Source organism: Xenopus laevis, chromosome 3S (assembly GCF_017654675.1).
Source record: "Xenopus laevis strain J_2021 chromosome 3S, Xenopus_laevis_v10.1, whole genome shotgun sequence".
Classification (NCBI taxonomy): Eukaryota; Metazoa; Chordata; class Amphibia; order Anura; family Pipidae; genus Xenopus; species Xenopus laevis.
In genome coordinates, this window is record NC_054376.1 from 95,303,798 (window position 1) to 95,323,259 (window position 19,462).

Sequence of the window (19,462 nt, forward strand, 5' to 3'; positions counted from 1 at the left end):
ATTTGGCCATGAGGTTAATCAACTTAGTTTCAAGTTCTCCACATGGGAGTAAGATGGATCACACTGGCGACTTTGGTCCCTATGGTGGAAATAAAGAAAAATTATGTAATTATTGTTTTTAATATTTAAGGTGGTATTTTATTCTTTAGGTCAAGAACTAGGCAGGCACTGTGGCAGATAAGCGGGCATTTTAATTTTGATGAACTATTAGAACGTTACTATTATGGATGAAACTATTGTAAAAAGAATATTTATTGGCAATGTATTGTATTTATTTATGAAATGTAGTCACAAGAGAGTAGTGTTAATAAAAGTTATATATGGCTTCAGAAAGCAAATGTTAACTGGTTAAAGGCCAGTGAAACCCTGAAATGATTTCAGGTGGGTAGAATACATAGTGGGTCTCATTTATAAACACTGGGCAAATTTGTACCTGGGCAGAAGCCCTTGGCAACCAATCAGATTATTGCTTTCTGTGTTCAACATCCAGCTGGTTTAAAAAAAAAAAACAGGCACGGGCAGGTTTGGGCCGACTCCTGCACAAAATCTTCGGGTCGCGGGCGGGTGCGTGTCAAGCTAGTCTTCTGCTCTCCCCGCCTGCTGCCTAGTACTGCTGGCTTCAGGCGCCGGAATTTATAGACTTCCGTCTGGCTCTTTTGTGACGTCACTGCAGGGCGGGCGCGGGTCTATAAAAAGAGGAGCTGGCCCAGGTCGGGTGTGGATTTGGGAGGGGGCGTGATAGGGTCGGGTAATGGTCAAGAAATTCTCGACCTGCACATCACTAACGCACGCCTTATTGCTCCGCTCCTTTTGTGACATCATCGGTGGGGCAGCGTGGGTCTACAAAAGGAACCCGGAAGTCGCGGTCAGGCGAGTGCGGGTGGAGGGAGAGTGGGTTAGGGTGGGGTAAAACCCAACCCGCACATCACTATTCTACAGTGTAATAGACAGAATTAGCGGGTTGAAAAAAAAAACATTTGCCAACTTCACAATACAGATGTTGTTATGTTAGCAACAGAAAATAATGTCTTGTATTGTGAAGATGACATAAATTCATACTGGATTTTGCACACAGCTTAAACGAAATTATGCTTTGTGTCCGTCAAGACACTTCTAGATCTTGGCAGTGAAAAATAATTGATTATATGTGTACTGCTTCCACAATCACAACTTTATAAATAAAATAACTTGCGCATGAGAAGCAGGGCCGGAACTAGGGGTAGGCAGAGTAGGCACGTGCCTAGGGCGCAAAGCTGAGGGGGCGCCAGGCACGTACCTGCTCTGTCGCCTACCCCGTGTCCGTTCCCGTCTATCCCCGACTTCTTGCGCATAATGGTCTTCTGCGCATGCGCGTGGAGCCAAATTTCACGCATGCGCGGTGAAGCGCGCACAGAGCCGGCGCCATGGCCCGCCAGGTTGCCTAGGGCGCCTGGCCGGGTTGGCCCGGCTCTGATGAGAAGGCAATAGCATATTACAATCAGTGGTATAATACAGGTAACATCCAACAGTAGGTTTTTGCCATGTTTTCTATTAGACATTTATCTCAATTTCAGTTACTGCTGCATTTCTCACTCCTATTTCAAAAGTGAATAACTTCAGTTTCAGTCAACAACATTCTGCAAATATCATTGTCGAACAAAATGTCTTTTGTACTGGGGAAAAAAAGCCTAAGGATTCCTCCTTTTATACAAGGGTGCCATCTGGCGAACAACATACAGAATGTAACGTGTGAAGCAAACAACTAGGAAATGTTACACAAAGATAGAATGTTAGGTCAAAAGGTTAACAAAACGACCAAGATTGAACGTGGGTATGATCTAATGAGTGAAGTGTTTATTCTGTTGAAATGTACATTTTTAGTATATTTATCATCCTCTAGGAAATAACATACTGTAGCTGAAGGTTCCCCTCTATTACCCAATTATCAAATTATTTCATGTGGGGAACACAGAAACAGGCCTGTGGAGTCGGCACATAAATCTTTCGACTCCGTTTATAGTACCTCTGACTCCGCTGTTTTTAAAGGAACAGTAACACCAAAAACTGAAAGTGTATCAAAGTAATTATAATATAATGTACTATCGCTCTGCACTGGTAAAACTAGAGTTTTTGCTTCAGAAAGACTATAGTTTTTATTAATAAGCTGCTGTGTAGCCATGGGGGCAGCCATTCAAGCTGGGGAAAAAAGGAGAAGACCCAGGTTACTTAGAAGATAACATATAAAACATCATTGTATTCTACAGGGCTTATTTGTTATGTGTGGCTTTCCTTATTTTTTTTCAGCTTGAATGGCTTCCCCCATGGCTACACAGCAGCTTATTTATATAAACCATACTAGTGTTTCTGAAGCAAACACACAGCTTTTACCAGTGCATGATAACTGTATATGTTAATTATCTGTCATATCCCTGTACAAAGTCAGAGATTGCTTGCTTGGGAAAGGAGTCTGAAAGGTGCTCAATCTACATATAACCCAAGGCATATTGTACATTGTCCACCTAATTCATATTACATATTATTTTAATCTAAAATGAAAGTGTGTTTTCTCTATAGTAATGAAAATGCATTCAATGGGGCTCATTTATAAACACAGGGCAAATTTGCACCTGGGCAGTAACCTATAGTAACCAATCAATGATTAGCTTTTTTCAAACAGCTGGAGGTTGAACACTGAAAGCAATCATCTGATTGGTTGACATGGGTTACTACTCAGGTGCAAATTTGCCCAGTGTTTATAAATTACCCCCAATGTCTCCTGACTCTCATTAAAATTAGAATTCAAATATCTATGATTCTACAAGATGTGCACAATACCTGTTTTGAAAATGTATGACTGAAAACATTAACATGCACCTACCATCTCCTTAAAGGCATTTTCAAGAGCTCCAATGACAAGACATTCATGTGGAATCTTTTTCTCTGTAAAGAATCGCGTTGGTGGTGTGCTGGGTGATCCTGGAACACCCACTGCACCACGTAGGGAAGCTGCTCTGGTAAGTGTCCTACTGTTGCTTGAGGTGCTTTCTGGATCTTCACCCAAGCAGGAAGGAGGCAAAACAGCAGAATTTTTCAGGATATCTATTATGTCCTGAATTTGCTCAGATATATGTTGATGGAGAAGTTTGGATGCGACAACAGCAGCTCCTGCTCCAGCATGACCATCAAATAGTGCCCAGTAATGGAATGTTATTCCATCTACTTCCTAGTAACAATCCAAAAATGAGAAATAGTTAACAGTGTATTCACTTTTACTGAGGGTACATAGAAAATTCTTGTAGTCAATATATTGTTAATGATTTAAAGTGCCATTCTTATTTTTTTTTGTATAAAAAGCAATATCTTGTTTGCATGTATCAGAATGGTCAACTCCCCTTGTTTATTTGTCTGTTGGTTGCACTACTTAATCAGGTTGAGGAATTAGAGCACAAAACAAAATACTGTGCATTTTATGAATGCATATGAATAAAATTGCACAATTCTGGAAATCACCTGGGGTGGCCCAACAGTTACATCATGGGAAACTATGGTATAAAGAACCATTCGCCTATATAAACTCACATATAGGAGGCTGGCCTCAAAAATTTGAAAAAATGTGGGCTCAATGGATGGATCCAGATCTGGACTAGAATCCCTGACCCCACTTGGTATAAAAGTATAATATGTCCAAAATGTTCATCTTTTACACTTCCCTCTAACCTCAACAATTACCCAACTGGGTTAACCTAACCCCACTCCAAAGACCCCAGTATGCAGCTGACACACTTTTTACAGAGAGGAAAGCAGCACCAACATATATATTAGTGAGACACAAAAACACCATGTTCATTTTTTTTTTTTAAAGGGATTCTGTCATGATTTTATGGTGTAGTTTTTATTTCTAAATTACACAGTTTACACTGCAAATAATTCACTCTACCATATAAAATTTAATTCCTGAACCAACAAGTATAATTTTTTTTTAGTTCTAATACTGGTGTGTAGGCAGTCATCTCAGGTAATTTTGCCTGGCCATGTGCTTTCAGAAAGAGCCAGGACTTCATGATGGAACTGCTTTCAGACAGGCTATTGTTTCTCCTACTCAATGTAACAGAAGGAGTAACAGTGGGACTTGGATTTTTACTATTGAGTACTGTTCTTATATCAGGGAGTTGTTATCTTCCCATTGTTCTGTTGATAGACTGCTGGGGGAAAAGGGTGGTACTATCACTCCAACTTGCAGCACAGCAGCAAAGAGTGACTGAAGTTTATTAGACCACGAGTCACATGATTGAGTGCACCTGGGAGACTGACAACATGTCAAGCCCCATGCCAGATTTCAAAATTAAATATAAAACAAAAGTTTGCTTTTTTGAGAAATGGATTTCAGTGCAGATAGCTGCTGGCATAGCACTTATAAATGATTTGAAAAAAACATGTTTTCCAGTGACAGTATCCCTTTAAAATGTATTGTAAAACGAGCATCATGTACAACTGTGTCTTTACCTTGCTGTAATATGTACTTTTTGAATGCTAATAAAACAATTGTAAAAATAAACAAGAAACACACAGATATAGGTTTCTTTATTCAGAAACTCATTATCCAGACAGCTCCAAATTTCAGGAAGGCCATCTAGGGCTAAATAATTCACATTTTTTAAAAATGATTTTCTTTTTCTTTGTATATAATAATAAAAAAAAACTAGTACTTCATCCAAACTAAGATGTAATGAATCCTTGTTAAATGTTTACGTGATTTTTTTAGTAGACTTAAGGTATGGAGATCCAAATTATGGAAAGACCCCCTATCTAGAAAACCCCAGGTCCCAAGCATTCTGTATAACAGGTCACATACCTGTATTTTGAATTTTTGAACTCTTCAGTGGCTCTGTCCATTTTGCTTTCACTTATATTTCAGAAGGATAGATGGTACCTACACCAGCCTTTTCTGCTATAGTATTATAAAGGGGGAAATAACCCTAATATATATATATATATATATATATATATAATATATATTATATATATATATATAATATATATATAATATATATATATATGTATATATATATATATATATATATATATATATGCGCAACCTTGACAGGTCTGAGATGCTGTATTTTCAGATTCGGATTTTTCCATCCTCTGGGTTTAATAAATTCCAAAAAATGTATGATTTTTTTTTAAATTTTATAAAAAAAATCTAATTGTTTGTGATTTTTGCATTCAGAGTTTAGCAAATAACCCCCTATATAATGAGTTGCAATTTAACATACAAAATTCACATTCCTATGCTAATATTCTACAATAAAGAATTTCATGATTGCACACTCATTTAAAATTCATATAAATCACAGTTTACAAATAGTAAATAAATCGATAGCATCATAACTCTGAAATGCATGCATATAAATAATTAAAACAGGGAAGGATCCAGTCAAACCACTAGATGGCGCATCTTCATTAAAAACCTCACTCAGCCGATCTTTGCACATAGAACCTCTTTTAAAGCTACACAAGTTGACTGGGGGGGGCATTATTAAACCCTTTAATACACGCAAGGCAAGACTGAATATGATGAGACAAGTTTACCTCCCTGAAGTAAAGCTATCACATTAGAGAACATTTTTCAAATGGAAAACATGTCAAAACTCAAAAAAACACATACACAAAACTCATGTTAACATGATCCCCAAATTGGGGATGTTCACTCTGCAGAAGAGGCGTTTAAAGGGTGATGTGATATCTATGTATAAATATATAAGGGGATCATATAATAATCTCTCTAATGCTTTATTTACCAGTAGGTCTTTCCAGCTGAAACGAGGTCACCCATTCCGATTAGAAGAAAAGAGGTTCCGCCTAAATATTCGGAAGGGGTTTTTTACAGTGAGAGCTGTGAAGATTTGGAATTCTCTCCCTGAATCAGTGGTACAGGCTGATACAATAGATAGCTTTAAGAAGGGGTTGGATGGTGTTTAGCAAGTGAGGGAATACAGGGTTATGGGAGATAGCTCATAGTACAAGTTGATCCAGGGACTAGTCCAATTGCCATTTTGGAGTCAGGAAGGAATTGTTTCCCCCTCTGAGGCAAATTGGAGAGATTTCAGATGTTTTTTTTTTTACCTTCCTCTGGATCAACTGGCAGTTAGACAGGTTAAAAAAGTAAAAAGGTTGAACTTGATGGACGTGTGTCTTTTTCCAACCTAACTTACTATGTTACTATGTACTATCAAGAAAAATCTAACTGGGGTCTTTTCTCTTGGATAATTATAAACCATAATGTCAGCAATAATGTCAGCAATATACTGGGCACAACTTGTAATTTCTAAAAATCCTTCTTATGTGTTCTGTTGTGCAGCCAATTCTGAAATGAAGCCTGAAATGAAGCCTAATTCCAAGGTAATAGGGTTTCTTCTTAGACTTTGATACCATGAAATGTCATTTTCATGGTCTATCAGTTAATTTGTTTCTGAAAAGAGCATGTTCATAACGGTCTGTGGCTGAAACACAGAACTAGAAGTGGCACTGACACATCCAGCTAGATCAGCATGATTCACACATTCATTACACTGAAAGAAATTGAACATTATTTAAGTACAGAACATTCAAAGTGTTAAAGGGAGAGAAAAAGTGACTAATGCTAAAACTCCCTCTAGCACATACCTGAGATAAATACACAGTATGCTTGAACAGAAAATAGCTAAACATAGATGGCAAGTTTGAAAATCATCCCATTTATATGCTAGACCTGCACTGGGAAGTTTGTGTTCAACCTAAAGATACCTCAATATTCATATATAACTAGTAGGTACAACTAGATAACATCTTCCATACCACAATTTTTGGCTACTTTAATACTCAAGACTTTTAGAATAGCTTGTATTTCCATACATGTAAATGCATTGGGAACGCTGAACATTCTATTACAAATCAAAACATGAAAAAAATGATCATATTTGTGTTATTCCTTTACAGAAAGTGAAGAAAAGGGAATATTAGGCTGTTCCAAAAAATAGCAGTGTCTGCATTCTTCTTTACATACTCAAAAATTCACTGTATGAACTGAAAAATGTGTCAAGATTTTGCTTTCCTTTGAATCACTGAACTAATATTTAGTTGTATAAGCAGTGTTTCTGAGAAAAACAATTTCAAGGGCTTTGCCTCTTCAGCATAAGGCAACATGCAATCTTCAAGTATTTTGATGTATTGAAACTGACCCATGATCCCTGGTATGTGATAAATAGGCCCAACACCATAGTATGAGAAACATCCCCATATCCTGATTCTTGCACCACCAGGCTTCATTGTCTTCACAGTGTACTGTGGCTTGTATTCAGTGTTTGTGGGTCGTCTGCAGTAGTGATGTGCGGGCTGACCCGATACCCGTGGGTATCACCCGATTCCCGGGCGGGTTCAGGCCGCCCTTGCATGCTTCATCGCGGGTGGCAGGTTGAGCTCTTCTCGGGCTATTCCTGCTAGCCACCATCAAATGCGGGCTTCTGACTTCCGGATTAGTCTTTTATAGATGCTGCGCCTGCTCACTCTGCTCCTTTTGTGACATCATGGGCTGGTCAGCGTGGGTCTATAAAAGCAAACCGGAAGCTCAGATGCGGCTGGAAGCGGGCTAAGAGAGGGCGGGTTAGGGTCGGGTACGGGTTGGGGAAATCATGACCCACACATCACTAGTCTGCAGCCCCTAGACCCAAAAAGAACAATCTTGCTTTTATCAGTCCACAAAATGTTGCTTCATTTCTCTTTAGGCCAGTCACTGTTTTTTGGCAAATTGTAACCTCTTCAGCAAGTTTTTTGTTTTTTTTTCAACAATGGGACTTTGTGGGGGCTTCTTGACAACAGCTTGGCTGCACATAGGCATCTTCTAATTGTAACAGTACTCACAGGTAACTTTTTTGATCTTCATGAGTCTTCGCCATTTTGGCTATTCTTCTATCCATTCGAATAGTAGTTTTCTGTTTTCTTCCACATCTTTCAGGTTTTCATTGCCATTTTTTAAAGCATTTGAGATCATTTTATCTGAGAATCCTATCATTCTATGCACTTCTTTATATGTTTTCCCCTCTCCAATCAACCTTTTAATCAAAGTTCTTCTGGTCTTCTGAACAATGTCTGAAACGACCCATTTTCAAAAAGAAATGCACTATAATCAGCATGCAGAACATTTGCTGCCTTCCTTCCTTAAGTAAGGGCCCTAATTGACACCCGTTTTTTCACAAAATGAATGACCTCACTAATGGAACTCCACACTGCTATTATTTGAAAGAAGCGATTATTATTTTGAACACTGCTATTATTTGGAACACGCCTCAATTAATGATTCTATTACAAAGAAGCAGCAGCATGTTATGACTGTTGGGTCTGTTGGTTTTCTATTACTCCTTATACAACCCTATTTTGGCCTCCTATATAACTTACTCAAGCAGAATAAATATTCTAAATCCCTTACTTTTTGAAGCACACAGTACCAACAGGTTGCTCACAAAATTGCAGTGCAGTGTGTAGTATAAGAGAGATGCCATTGATTTTTCTTAGTTACTGCACTCACACTTAGAGAGTTTAAAGAGACACTGCTATTTTGTTCCTCCACAGGTGCCTAATGCCTGAGTCTGGACACAAATTCTTCTTTAGTCCTTGCTGGGGTGTGTCTTCTTTTTTTTGGCAAATTGTAACCTCTTAAAGGAGAAGGAAAGCTCCAAGACAGTTTATTGCCAACAGATTAGACACAATAATGCAAGCTAGAATGCTATATTTATTCTGCAGAATGCTTTACCATACCTGACTAAACAGCTCTAGACACTGTCTCTGTTTGTTCAGCATAGAAGCTGCCATATAACCTTGGTGTGACATCACTTCCTGCCTGAGTCTCTCCCTGCTCACTTACAGCTCTGAGCTCAGATTACAGGAGGGATGGGAGGAGGGAGGGGGAGATGAGCAAACTGAGCATGCTCAAGCTCTGCCCTGGAGGTTCAAGCTGAAAACAGGAAGTCTGATACAGAAGCCCATGTGCACACAATAAAATAAAAGAAATGCTCTGTTTCTTTTGACAGAGGACTCAGAGCATCATTACTTTGAGGGTTTACTGGTGTATTTATATAGACCTTTCTGATAAAGCTTACTTAATTTTAACCTTTCCTTCTCCTTTAAACACGTCTTTTCAACAATGGGACTTTGTGGGGGCTTCTTGCCAATAAGTTGGCTTCACATAGGCGTCTTCTAATTGTAACATTACTCACAGGTAATACTATTTAGTAGGTAATTTAGACCTGACTGTTGGGTCTGTTGATTTTCTATTACTCTACTACACCTGCTTGTAAATTATTTGCCATGTATAAATATAATTTCTACCAAAAACAGTGATGGATCAAGTTAGAAATGTCAGACTGCTATTATTCTGACTACAATTGTATATACACTCCTATAAGAAAAAAAACTGATGTTGGGGCTTAAAATTCACTTGAGCCAGTCACAAAAACTGAAATAATGTTTAGCAAGTATAGCGGAATTAAGAAATATTTTTCTCTTATGACGGCTTATGGACATCATTATAAAACTGTTAACTTTTTTTATGTTTGACTTACTACCTCATGGAGTGCAGGACACTAGGTAGGCACGGGTTGCCCCTTCAAATTCCAAGCTATTCATGATGTATTTTTAAGGGACTACAGGGTGAGTCCCTTAATAGAGGGAGAATCCCTCTAACTGTGAGATCTAGTTGATTTTGCATTTAAGGCTTTTAGAAATCATGTTTAATGTCGATCTTTGATAATGTGTTGTCGCATGAAACCCATCAGGCCAGTCTCTAAAGAAGGAATAAAAATTGTGGCTACTACTGAGGTTCAAATCTGGCGTCTGCTATTGTGGGCTCTGCTATCTGAAGCAAATTTTTGTGAATCACCCATAAGCTAATATTGCCATTTACAATGATCCACCAGAGAAAGAACTAATGATGCTATTGCTGTCAATCAGTTCATGTAGAGTGACTGTGGCTTGAAACTGAGTTAAGCATTTATAGTTGCTTGGAATATGCCATCACCTGCAGATACTTGATTTTCACAGAGAAAAAATGTAGTGACTGCACAGTCCCATGAGTCATTAGTTATGAACAACTCCTCTGTTGCTTTTATGCATTTATTTACTTAACTTGTCTCTCTGCTTCTTATATACTGTTTTATCTGCACTGAATACAGATTGAAACCGGGTACCAGACGCATGACTTGGAGTTACTCCACTGCAGGGTGCTGCAAGAATGAAGTTGGGTATCATAATGTAGTAAGTGCACAATGTGGTTAATATTAACGTAAAAGGAACATTGCTTAAATTGCTCATCATGAGCTTAACATTTTACAGAGGAAAATACCCTTCAATCAAGAACTTCTGGCAGAAAGATGTGGCGTAGGATGCGATTCCTTTCAGGCTTCTATTAATAAAGCAAATAGACGCTATACACTTTAAGCAAAGGAATACAAATCCTAAACCATGTTACTAAAGTCTGCTAAAGTTGCTGCTATAGGGCATAATGTAAAGCTATTATAAGTTTTGGCTTTATAAAGGCACAGAGCTGAAGGCCAAGTGTTCTTATCCAGGTCATGGATTGCTGAGGTTCCTTCTCAGATCCTGATATTTTACAACAGGGGGTACATAAGTTATTATATTATACAAGTTTCAGTGAGTCATGTACCACACATTCTGTAATATGACCATTGCTTAAAATGCTCATCATGAGCTTAACATGTTACAGAGAAAAAATAGCCATCAATCAAGTTCACTAAGTACCGATTATAAGTGGAGACATCACTAAGCACCATACCTACAGAACTCCAGTGTCCTAAATGAAGAAAAGTTGTATTTAGTCACCTGGTTGTCCTTAAGCTGTAAGCCCTCTGCATTTGACAGAGATGACCTTCTTTTGCTTGAAGAGTTTTTGTTTGGGGTAGACTGGACTCCAGCTTTCTTCTTCACAAACACTACCTCACAGCTTGCTTGATCCTCATTGTGTGTGCTTTTACCCGCATTTATCACTCTATAAAACAAGATTGAATGTGCATTTAAAAAAATATGTTTTTGTTAACCATTAGCATTTTATATTTGGCTATTTTTAGAAATCGCTTTAGTCAGGTGAATTTCAAGTGAATTGAGTTATAGGTAGTTTGAGCATTTTGGGCTGTTCACTCTGATAAATATGTCCAATTTAGTGAAAGGAGGTTACATTAAAGAAAAGCCTCTTGCCGTTTTAATTGACTGTGCTAATAGATCAGAGGCAAAAATCAATAATGAGATTAAAGGGGAATTCCAAACCAAAATTTGCTACAGAGGCCAAAACAGAAATATACCCATCACAGTTACCCGTTTCTTCAGAAAGTATGAATAAATGCCATTTTCTATGCCGAAATCCAGCTGTTTAACAGTTCTTCTTTTTCTGCATCATTTGAAAACCTGGCAGGGAAGGAGGGACTAAACCTTGATGTTACAAATTGTAACAACTTCTCCACAGCTTACAGACAGCATGCAGGAACTACGTAACCCACAATGCATTGCACTGAGATGTTCATTTCCTTATTGAAATCATGTGTGCAGGGAATTGTGGTGTTTGGAGGATGCAGGCTAAGGACAGATGTACGGAACGCATTTTAGGACGTCCTGCAGTGAAATACCTGTCCTTCGTGCGATGTCCTATGCCTTCGGAATGGAGCATCGGTTGCTTTTACCGTCACTCATCGTCCAAATCTGCAGTCACACCTCCGTCCTCTACCCTCTCTTCTCAGCTGTCAGTCATATGAACTCCGCCCTCAGTCTTCCGCTCTCAGTCCTCCATCCTCCGCCCTCCATCCTCCGCCCTCCATCCTCCGCCCTCATCCTCTGCCTTCCGCCCTCAGTTCTATTCCATCAGTCTTCTTCCTTCCACCCTCACTCACCACTTTAGAAACTAAGGGACAAGACTGTCTGCTGAAAAGAGAGATCTGAGGGGGGAGTGCTGAAGAAAGAGGATGGAGGGCTGAGCAGGGAGGGTGGAGGAAGGGGGCGGAAGGAAGAGGATTGAAAGGAAGAGGACTGAGGCGGAGGACTAAAGGCGGAAGGCTGAGGGTGGAGTTCGTATGACTGACGGCTCAGAAGGGAGGGTAGAGGACAGAGGTGTGATTGCAGATTTGGACGATGAGTGACGGTAAAAGCAACCGATGCGCCATTCCGAAGGCATAGGACATTGCATGAAGGACATGTATTTCGCTGCAGGATGTCCTAAAATGCGTTCTGGACTGCTGTTACAAAGTAACAGTAATCAGTCAGTTTAGCAAAGTAGTCAGACAGATCAGCAGGAGAGCAGGGGGCTAGGCTTAGGGAACTGTTCCAAACTATTAAAAATCATGAAAAGTCTGCATATTTTTTAATTGATGAATATTGAAAAGTTGCTTGAAATTATGTTTACTTTTCATAAAGCTTAGCTTAGGTTAGGTTTGTGAAAAACAAAAAACAATAAAAAAACAATGTCTACAAAACTTAAAAAAAAGTTACCTACAAGTAGGATACTGGGCATTAGTAAGTGCAGTCGGTCACATTTTTTTTACTACACAACACAGAATTCCAAAGTAACTGCACAGGCTAAGTGTTGTGCCGATTATTAAATTGTACAGAATTGTGGGAAGTACTTAAGGCTATGGTTAGACAATGCTGTTTCTCGGCCTACTTAAAAACACAGGCCAATTAACAGCCTAAGTACTCACCTCCGCAATATGCTGTACCTTGAGGCTAGAACCTAATTAGCACAAAGTGCAAGACAAGCTTTGCAGTGGTGTATGCATTAGTGAAATAAGAAGAGTATGTTTCTGTCTTTTAGCAAACATATTACAAATTATATTGTAGATACATCCACACACTCGCATTAGGTTTCTGTTTATCAAATCCAAAAATGAAGAGGGATACATGGGAAATGTTCAGAGGGCCAAATTCTTCTTACACATTCTAGAGTTACCCTATTGGTGGTCCCACCAAATAAACTGTAAATTATAAACATGAATGGATGGTCTGTGCTACCTCCCAGCATTATTTTTCCTAAATAAAAAGGGCACTGCAAAGCTGAATCCACTCTACAGATCTTCACAGGCCCAGCCCTAAAGGAATTTGGAAAGCCTTAAAGGGAAACTTTACTACTGAAAATTACAGGTCTCTATAAAACAGTCCATAAGTAAAACATTGCTTCATTTAAATGAATAATATCCTTAAAAATATAATTTTCTAGTTGTATGTGCCACTAGATAATCCTAAATATAAACCTGACATTTTGAGGGTTATTTACTAAAATCCGAATTTTTAAATTTAAATAAAAAAAGACTGACCAAACTAGAATCCAAAATCTGACCTTATCTATTATTAAAAAAAAAAGCATGATTTATTCAAATTGGGGAAATCTCGATAAAATTGAGCAAAAACCCGGAAGGTTTTTCCCGAAAAGCCAAAATGTTTCGGATTTTAGCCCAAAATAGTTGGATTTTCCGGCTAATTCCATCACAGACCACATTATCTTCCAAATAGGATAGGGAACTCTCCCATTCAATTATATACAACCTCAGTCAACTGAGATGGCAGATTTTCGGATTTGGAATTTTTGCAGAATCGGACTTTAATAAATCTCGATAAATTCGAGTTTTTAAGAAAAAAACATTTTTGCACCAAAAAGCCCAACTGGACTTTCATAAGTAACCCACTTTAAGTACTAAGGCTCATATGGTTCACACTGCTCACCCACACAAATCAAGTCAGAACAGACATCCCTGCTGCACATGACCCTTTGTTTTTCCAAGTTAGAGAAAAAGGAAACAAAAGGCCCTTCAGAACAGAGACTGGCAGTGTTCCTTATGAAACTTATTGTTTGAAAACTGCATTATGAAACTTGTTGTTAATCCAATTAATTCTTACATATTGACTATACTTTTAAAGAAGAGAATATATATATTTATTTCACCATAAATACAGGAATTGCTTCCAACACTTACACTTTCTTCTTTTTAGAAAACATTCTGATACAGTTTGCCTTTACACAGAGATTCTGTAGACATGATACTTGATTGTGAAAAGTATTTTCATGTCTTTACTTGCATTGTATGAAAAGGAAAGACTACTGAAATGCAAGCCTGGAACTTGTATTCCAACCAGATAAGGCCAACAGCTAATTGTTTAAAATAAAAGGTAAGTGGTGTGGGGGCCGACCATTCAGCTTGACACTGATATCCCTTCGGAGGTAGCGAACTGGCGATTTAGGCCCTATCTAATTGGAGTCATTTCTACTGTATTATTATCCTTTGTTTCTATAGCTCTGACATATTCCCCAGCGCTGCACAGAGATTATACATTATTCCCATCAGAGAAGAGTTTCTGCAGCAGCTGAGATAAGACACTACAACTCCCAGCACCCCCTGCCTGGAGCCCAATGGCTTGTGTAATAACCATCCAGAGCACAGGGGATGCTGGGAGCTCAGTGACAGAAGGAGAAAGAGGAGGAGCCTTGGTCCGGGCTAAAGACAGAGGGGCCTAAGTGCTGCGTAATGGGAGCTCCCCAGCAGCATTAGGCCCAATGACAGTGCAGTGCAGATCTCTCGCAGGCCCGCTTCCCCGTCCCTCCCCGACCCCACTGCCTCCCCCGACCCCCGTGCCCCACGCTGCTCACTATTCACAGTCACCTCCTACATGAGCTCAGTGCGGAGTGGCACATCCCTCAGCAGGAATTTGACCTGCGCGATGCGGAGATCCGGGTTCTTGGGCAGCCCCTCCTCATCCAGGAGCAGCTCGTCATTACCTGCTGCGGGCCGATTAAAAATGGATCGCGGGTCGCATTTGGCCCACGGGCCATAGTTTGGACACCCCTGCTCTCAATACTTAGGTGTGAGCCGTCTCTTGTACTGGAGGCAGGGTATTGTTAAACAACAGTTATCATGCAGTATACAGTAAATGGATGCCAGTGGTTCTTAACTTATCCATAAACAGATTACTTAACAAGATCCACAAGGAAGTGCAAAGAGTATCATAGAATTGCAGAAGAGGGTGGTAGTTAGAATAAACTCACAGCACAAAATACTGGTCAGCATAACCCCTGCAGGGTAATCAATGAGAACAGTGCAGCTTTCAGGACCTGTCCTAAGTGGAACCCAGGGATACTTTCCTAGTCCCTAAGTCTGTACACATGTTTCTGGACTTGGCAGTAGTGTACCCACAAATCTAGTCCTACTAACAGTCCTTAGTGGAGCCTACCACTAACTAGGTCTGACCTACTCTACCTAAGTTCCACTGGACCATTCCTGCATGCTCAGGTAAGAGACACTACAAAATGGACCCAGAGTTGTGTGCTCAGCTTATATACTATAACACATTGGCACATTGTCTAGCAGCCAAACTAGGAACTGTAATGGACAGACTTTGACCCAGAAAAAGGAGCTTACTTCACTTCTATGGCTAAAGGCCATCTGTAGCTGGCTAAACTTATACTGAGGCCCACTTAGATGACCAAACCTTAGGGGACTATCAAATCAATAAAATTAAAATAACTTTAAAACCATTGAAAAAGTTTAGCGAATGTACATTTCAAATTGCTCATAACTATAAAGTGGGCCAGGTCAGACAACAGTATATAGGGAAAGATGGCGAGCCCCAGGTTGAATTGGGAGAGGGCATGTTAAGGTTTGGTGCAGGTAACAAGTTCAGCAGGAGCTAAAGCTGCTGCTTTGATACAAAGTTAGTGATCTTTCTTATTGAGCTGCTGCTGGGAAGAAAAAGAAAATGGGTTAAAAAAAAAAATCTGGTACTTAAATAACTACCATTGGTAACAATATATTCCAATCCCAATATATGTAACATGTTATTTAATGGAAAATTTCATGCAATTTTCCTTTAATAAAAACAATTTTGTCACAATTGTGCTTGGAACTCTTAAGAGCAATACTTGCAATTTAGAACCAAACAGCCAGCACTGGAAAGTATGTGCTATTAGCTTGCTTTGCTAGCAAAAGACCTTCACGGTAAAACACACATCTACTGCTGTTTAATGTTCTTATGTTGTAAGGAGACACTGCATGAAAATATTTCCCTGTAAATGGACCTCAAAACAAGTGTGATCCCTACTGAGCGCCTGACATGATTGTTTTTAAAAAGAAAAAAACGTTGCCTGAATACTTCTAAAAGCGTGCATGGTTATAACCGAGTGAATTTTACAGCACCACCTTTATAGTTCTACAAAAGAACATCTGGATAATTGGCAATTAGCATGGGTGCTTTAACATCTTCCTTTTTATATTGCAGTACACAGAGGAAAAAAAGTCTAGGGCAATTTGAGAAGGTAGAATGCAAAGAGCAAATACAACATAATCAGTAGAAAGCTCAGTCTAAGACAAAAAGTAAACAGGTTTTCTAGCTCCTCTCCCCAAAAAACATGAATAGTGTAAAGGTCTTCACTATGTGATTTAGTAGTCTATATACTAAAGTGAGATGCTGTGATAATAAATTGTGCAAAAATGAACAGCAAAACGCCAATAGGAATGGGTATTTCTGTTGCCTTAAGAATATGAGAATATTCTCTTTAACTTCAAAAGCAAAAAGCAAAGGGCAACACTGTGGACTAAATCCAACGCAGCCCTGCACCATATTCCCATAAAACAATATTTACTTGTTCCACTGGGTTTGAATGGTTGGTAGCACCTTAACTTTAACCCTACCCTATAAAACAATATTTACTTGTTCCACTGGGTTGGATGGTTGGTAGCATGCATCAGTATTTGATTAGAAATGTCTACTGCAGCCATTGCCATTACAGCAAAGCAAATTGACTGACAATAGGCAAGTCAGGATCAGCAATGATTAGTACTGAAAGGGATATTTGCGTTGGTCTTCAATTTTTATTTTATTGTCATTGTTTAATTCACTTTTGTTGTTGTTGTTATGCAGCTGTCAGACTTGTGACTCTAGTCACTATGCAGCATTTATACATGGATTGGAAGCCGGATAGCAGAGGGCCTGAATACAAAGAAATACAGTTAGGCACATAAATATTTGGACAGACAATTTTTTTCTAATTTTGGTTCTGTACATTACCACAATGAATTTTAAATGAAACAACTCAGATGCAGTTGAACTGCAGACTTTCAGCTTTAATTCAGTGGGTTGAACAAAAAGATTGCATAAAAATGTGAGGAACTAAAGCCTTTTTTTAACACAATCACTTCATTTCAGGGGCTCAAAGGTAATTGGACAATTAACTCAAATGCTATTTCATGGGCAGGTGTGGGCAATTCCTCTGTTATTTCATTATCAATGAAGCAGATAAAAGCCCTGGAATTGATTTGAGGAAGGGGACGTGCTTGTATGTGGAAGATTTTGCTGTGAACAAACAACATGCAGTCAAAGGAGCTCTCCGTGCAGGTGAAACAAGCCATCCTTAAGCTGCAAAAACAGAAAAAAAAAACATCTGAGAAATTGCTACAAAAATTGTGGCAAAATCTACAGTTTGGTACTGTAAGGCCCGAGGGACCCGAGGTAGTAAGGACCAAGGAGGAGGTAACAAAGTCCGAGTTCGCAGTACAGAAGGAGTAGGCAGTAGAATAGTCGTAATCAGGCAGTAGAATCAGTTCAGGCAGACGAGGTTCAAAGACGAGAGTTCAGGCAAGGTCGGTACACAAGATAAACAACGATAAACACACCCAGGAATCAGCAAGCGAAAACCTATAATTGGGCATTGAGGAGAGTCTGAAGCTGCTTTAAATAGGCCTGGGTTTGGCGCCAATTTGGACGCGCTGACGTCATGACGCGGACGCCGACGCACTGACGCCAGCGTCCTGACGCCGGCGTCCGTTCCGACGCCGGCGACCAATCCGAGGGCGAAAAGACGCTGATGTCATAGTGCTGCGACCAGCAGGATCCAGGAGGCCGCCATCTTGGACGCCATCTTGGCCGCCATTTTGGAGAAGACAATCGGTTTCCATTACAGGTACATCCTGAGAAAGAAAGAAAACACTGGTGAACTCAGCAACGCAAAAAGACCTGGACGTCCATGGAAGACAACAGTGGTGGATGATCTCAGAATCATTTCCATGGTGAAGAGAAACCGCTTCACAACAGCCAAACAAGTGAACATCACTCTCAGTGGCGTAACTAGATGTTGCTCTGCCCCACAGCAAATTAATTTTAGGGCCCCCAACATATCCAGTGTTTGTCCTGTTTTACCAATATATGTTCAAATTGCTCATCAGTGAGAGCCTCATGGGGCCCCCTGTACCTCCTGGGCCCCCCTGCAGCCACAGGGTCTGCTTCCTCTGAAGTTACGCCCCTGACCACTCTCCAGGAGGTAGGCGTATCAATATCCAAGTAAAGAGAAGACTGCATGAAAGTAAATACAGAGGGTGCACTGCAAGGTGCAAGCCTCTCATAAGCATGAAGAATAGAAAGGCTAGATTGGACTTTGATTAAAAAAAAACATCTAAAAAAGCCAGCGCAGTTCTGGAAAAACATTTTATGGACAGATGAAACCAAGATCAACCTCTACCAGAATGATGGCAAGAAAAAAGTATGGAGGAGGCGTGGAACAGCTCATGATCCAAAGCATACCACATCATCTGTAAAACATGGCGGAGGCAGTGTGATGGCTTGGGCGTGCATGGCTGCCAGTGGCACTGGGACACTAGTGTTTATCCATGATGTGACACAGGACAGAAGTAGCCGCATGAAGGTGTTCTGAGGTGTTCAGAGACACTGTCTGCTCAAATCCAGCTAAATGCAGTCAAAATGATTGGGAGGCGTTTCATAATGACCCAAAACATACAGACAAAGTAACCCAGGAGTTTATTAAAGCAAAGAAGTGGAATTTTCTTGAATGGCCAAGTCAGTCACCTGATCTGAACCCAATTGAGCAGCATTTCACTTGTTGAAGACTAAACTTCGGACAGAAAGGCCCACAAACAAACAGCAACTGAAAGCCGCTGCAGTAAAGGCCTGGCAGAGCATTAAAAAGGAGGAAACCCATAATCTGGTGATGTCCATGAGTTCAAGACTTCAGGCTGTCATTGCCAGCAAAGGGTTTTCAACCAAGTATTAGAAATGAACATTTTATTTTCAGTTTTTTAATGTGTCCAATTACTTGCGAGCCCCTGAAATGAAGTGATTGTGTTAAACAAAGGATTTTGTTTCTCACATTTTATGCAATCTTTTTGTTCAACCCACTGGATTAAAGCTGAAAGTCTGCAGTTGAACTGTATCTGAGTTGTTTCATTTAAAATTCATGGAGGAAATGCACAGAACCAAAATTAGAAAAAGTTGTCTCTGTCCAAATATTTATGGGCCTAACTGTAAATAAATTAATTTTAATAAAAAATAGTCAAATAAACATGTAGCTTGTGGTTTTACCTAGGGATGCACCAAATCCACTTTTTTTGGATTCTGCCGAACCCCTGAATCCTTTGTGAAAGATTCGGCCTAATACCGAACCGAATCTGAA

General features: G+C 39.6%; 1 protein-coding gene across 1 annotated transcript in view; it reads right to left on the reverse strand.

Moving 5' to 3' along the window:
* The window catches only part of ppm1h.S (protein phosphatase, Mg2+/Mn2+ dependent 1H S homeolog), a 99,774-nt gene that overhangs the window by 61,373 nt on the left and 18,939 nt on the right, over positions 1 to 19,462 (reverse strand). The window contains exons 2-3 of the mRNA XM_018256040.2: positions 10,852 to 11,017; positions 2,858 to 3,202 (exon numbers count right to left, since the gene is read on the reverse strand). Of these exons, the coding sequence (XP_018111529.1) occupies positions 2,858 to 3,202; positions 10,852 to 11,017 (511 nt within the window). The remainder of the gene's footprint in view (positions 1 to 2,857; positions 3,203 to 10,851; positions 11,018 to 19,462) is intronic.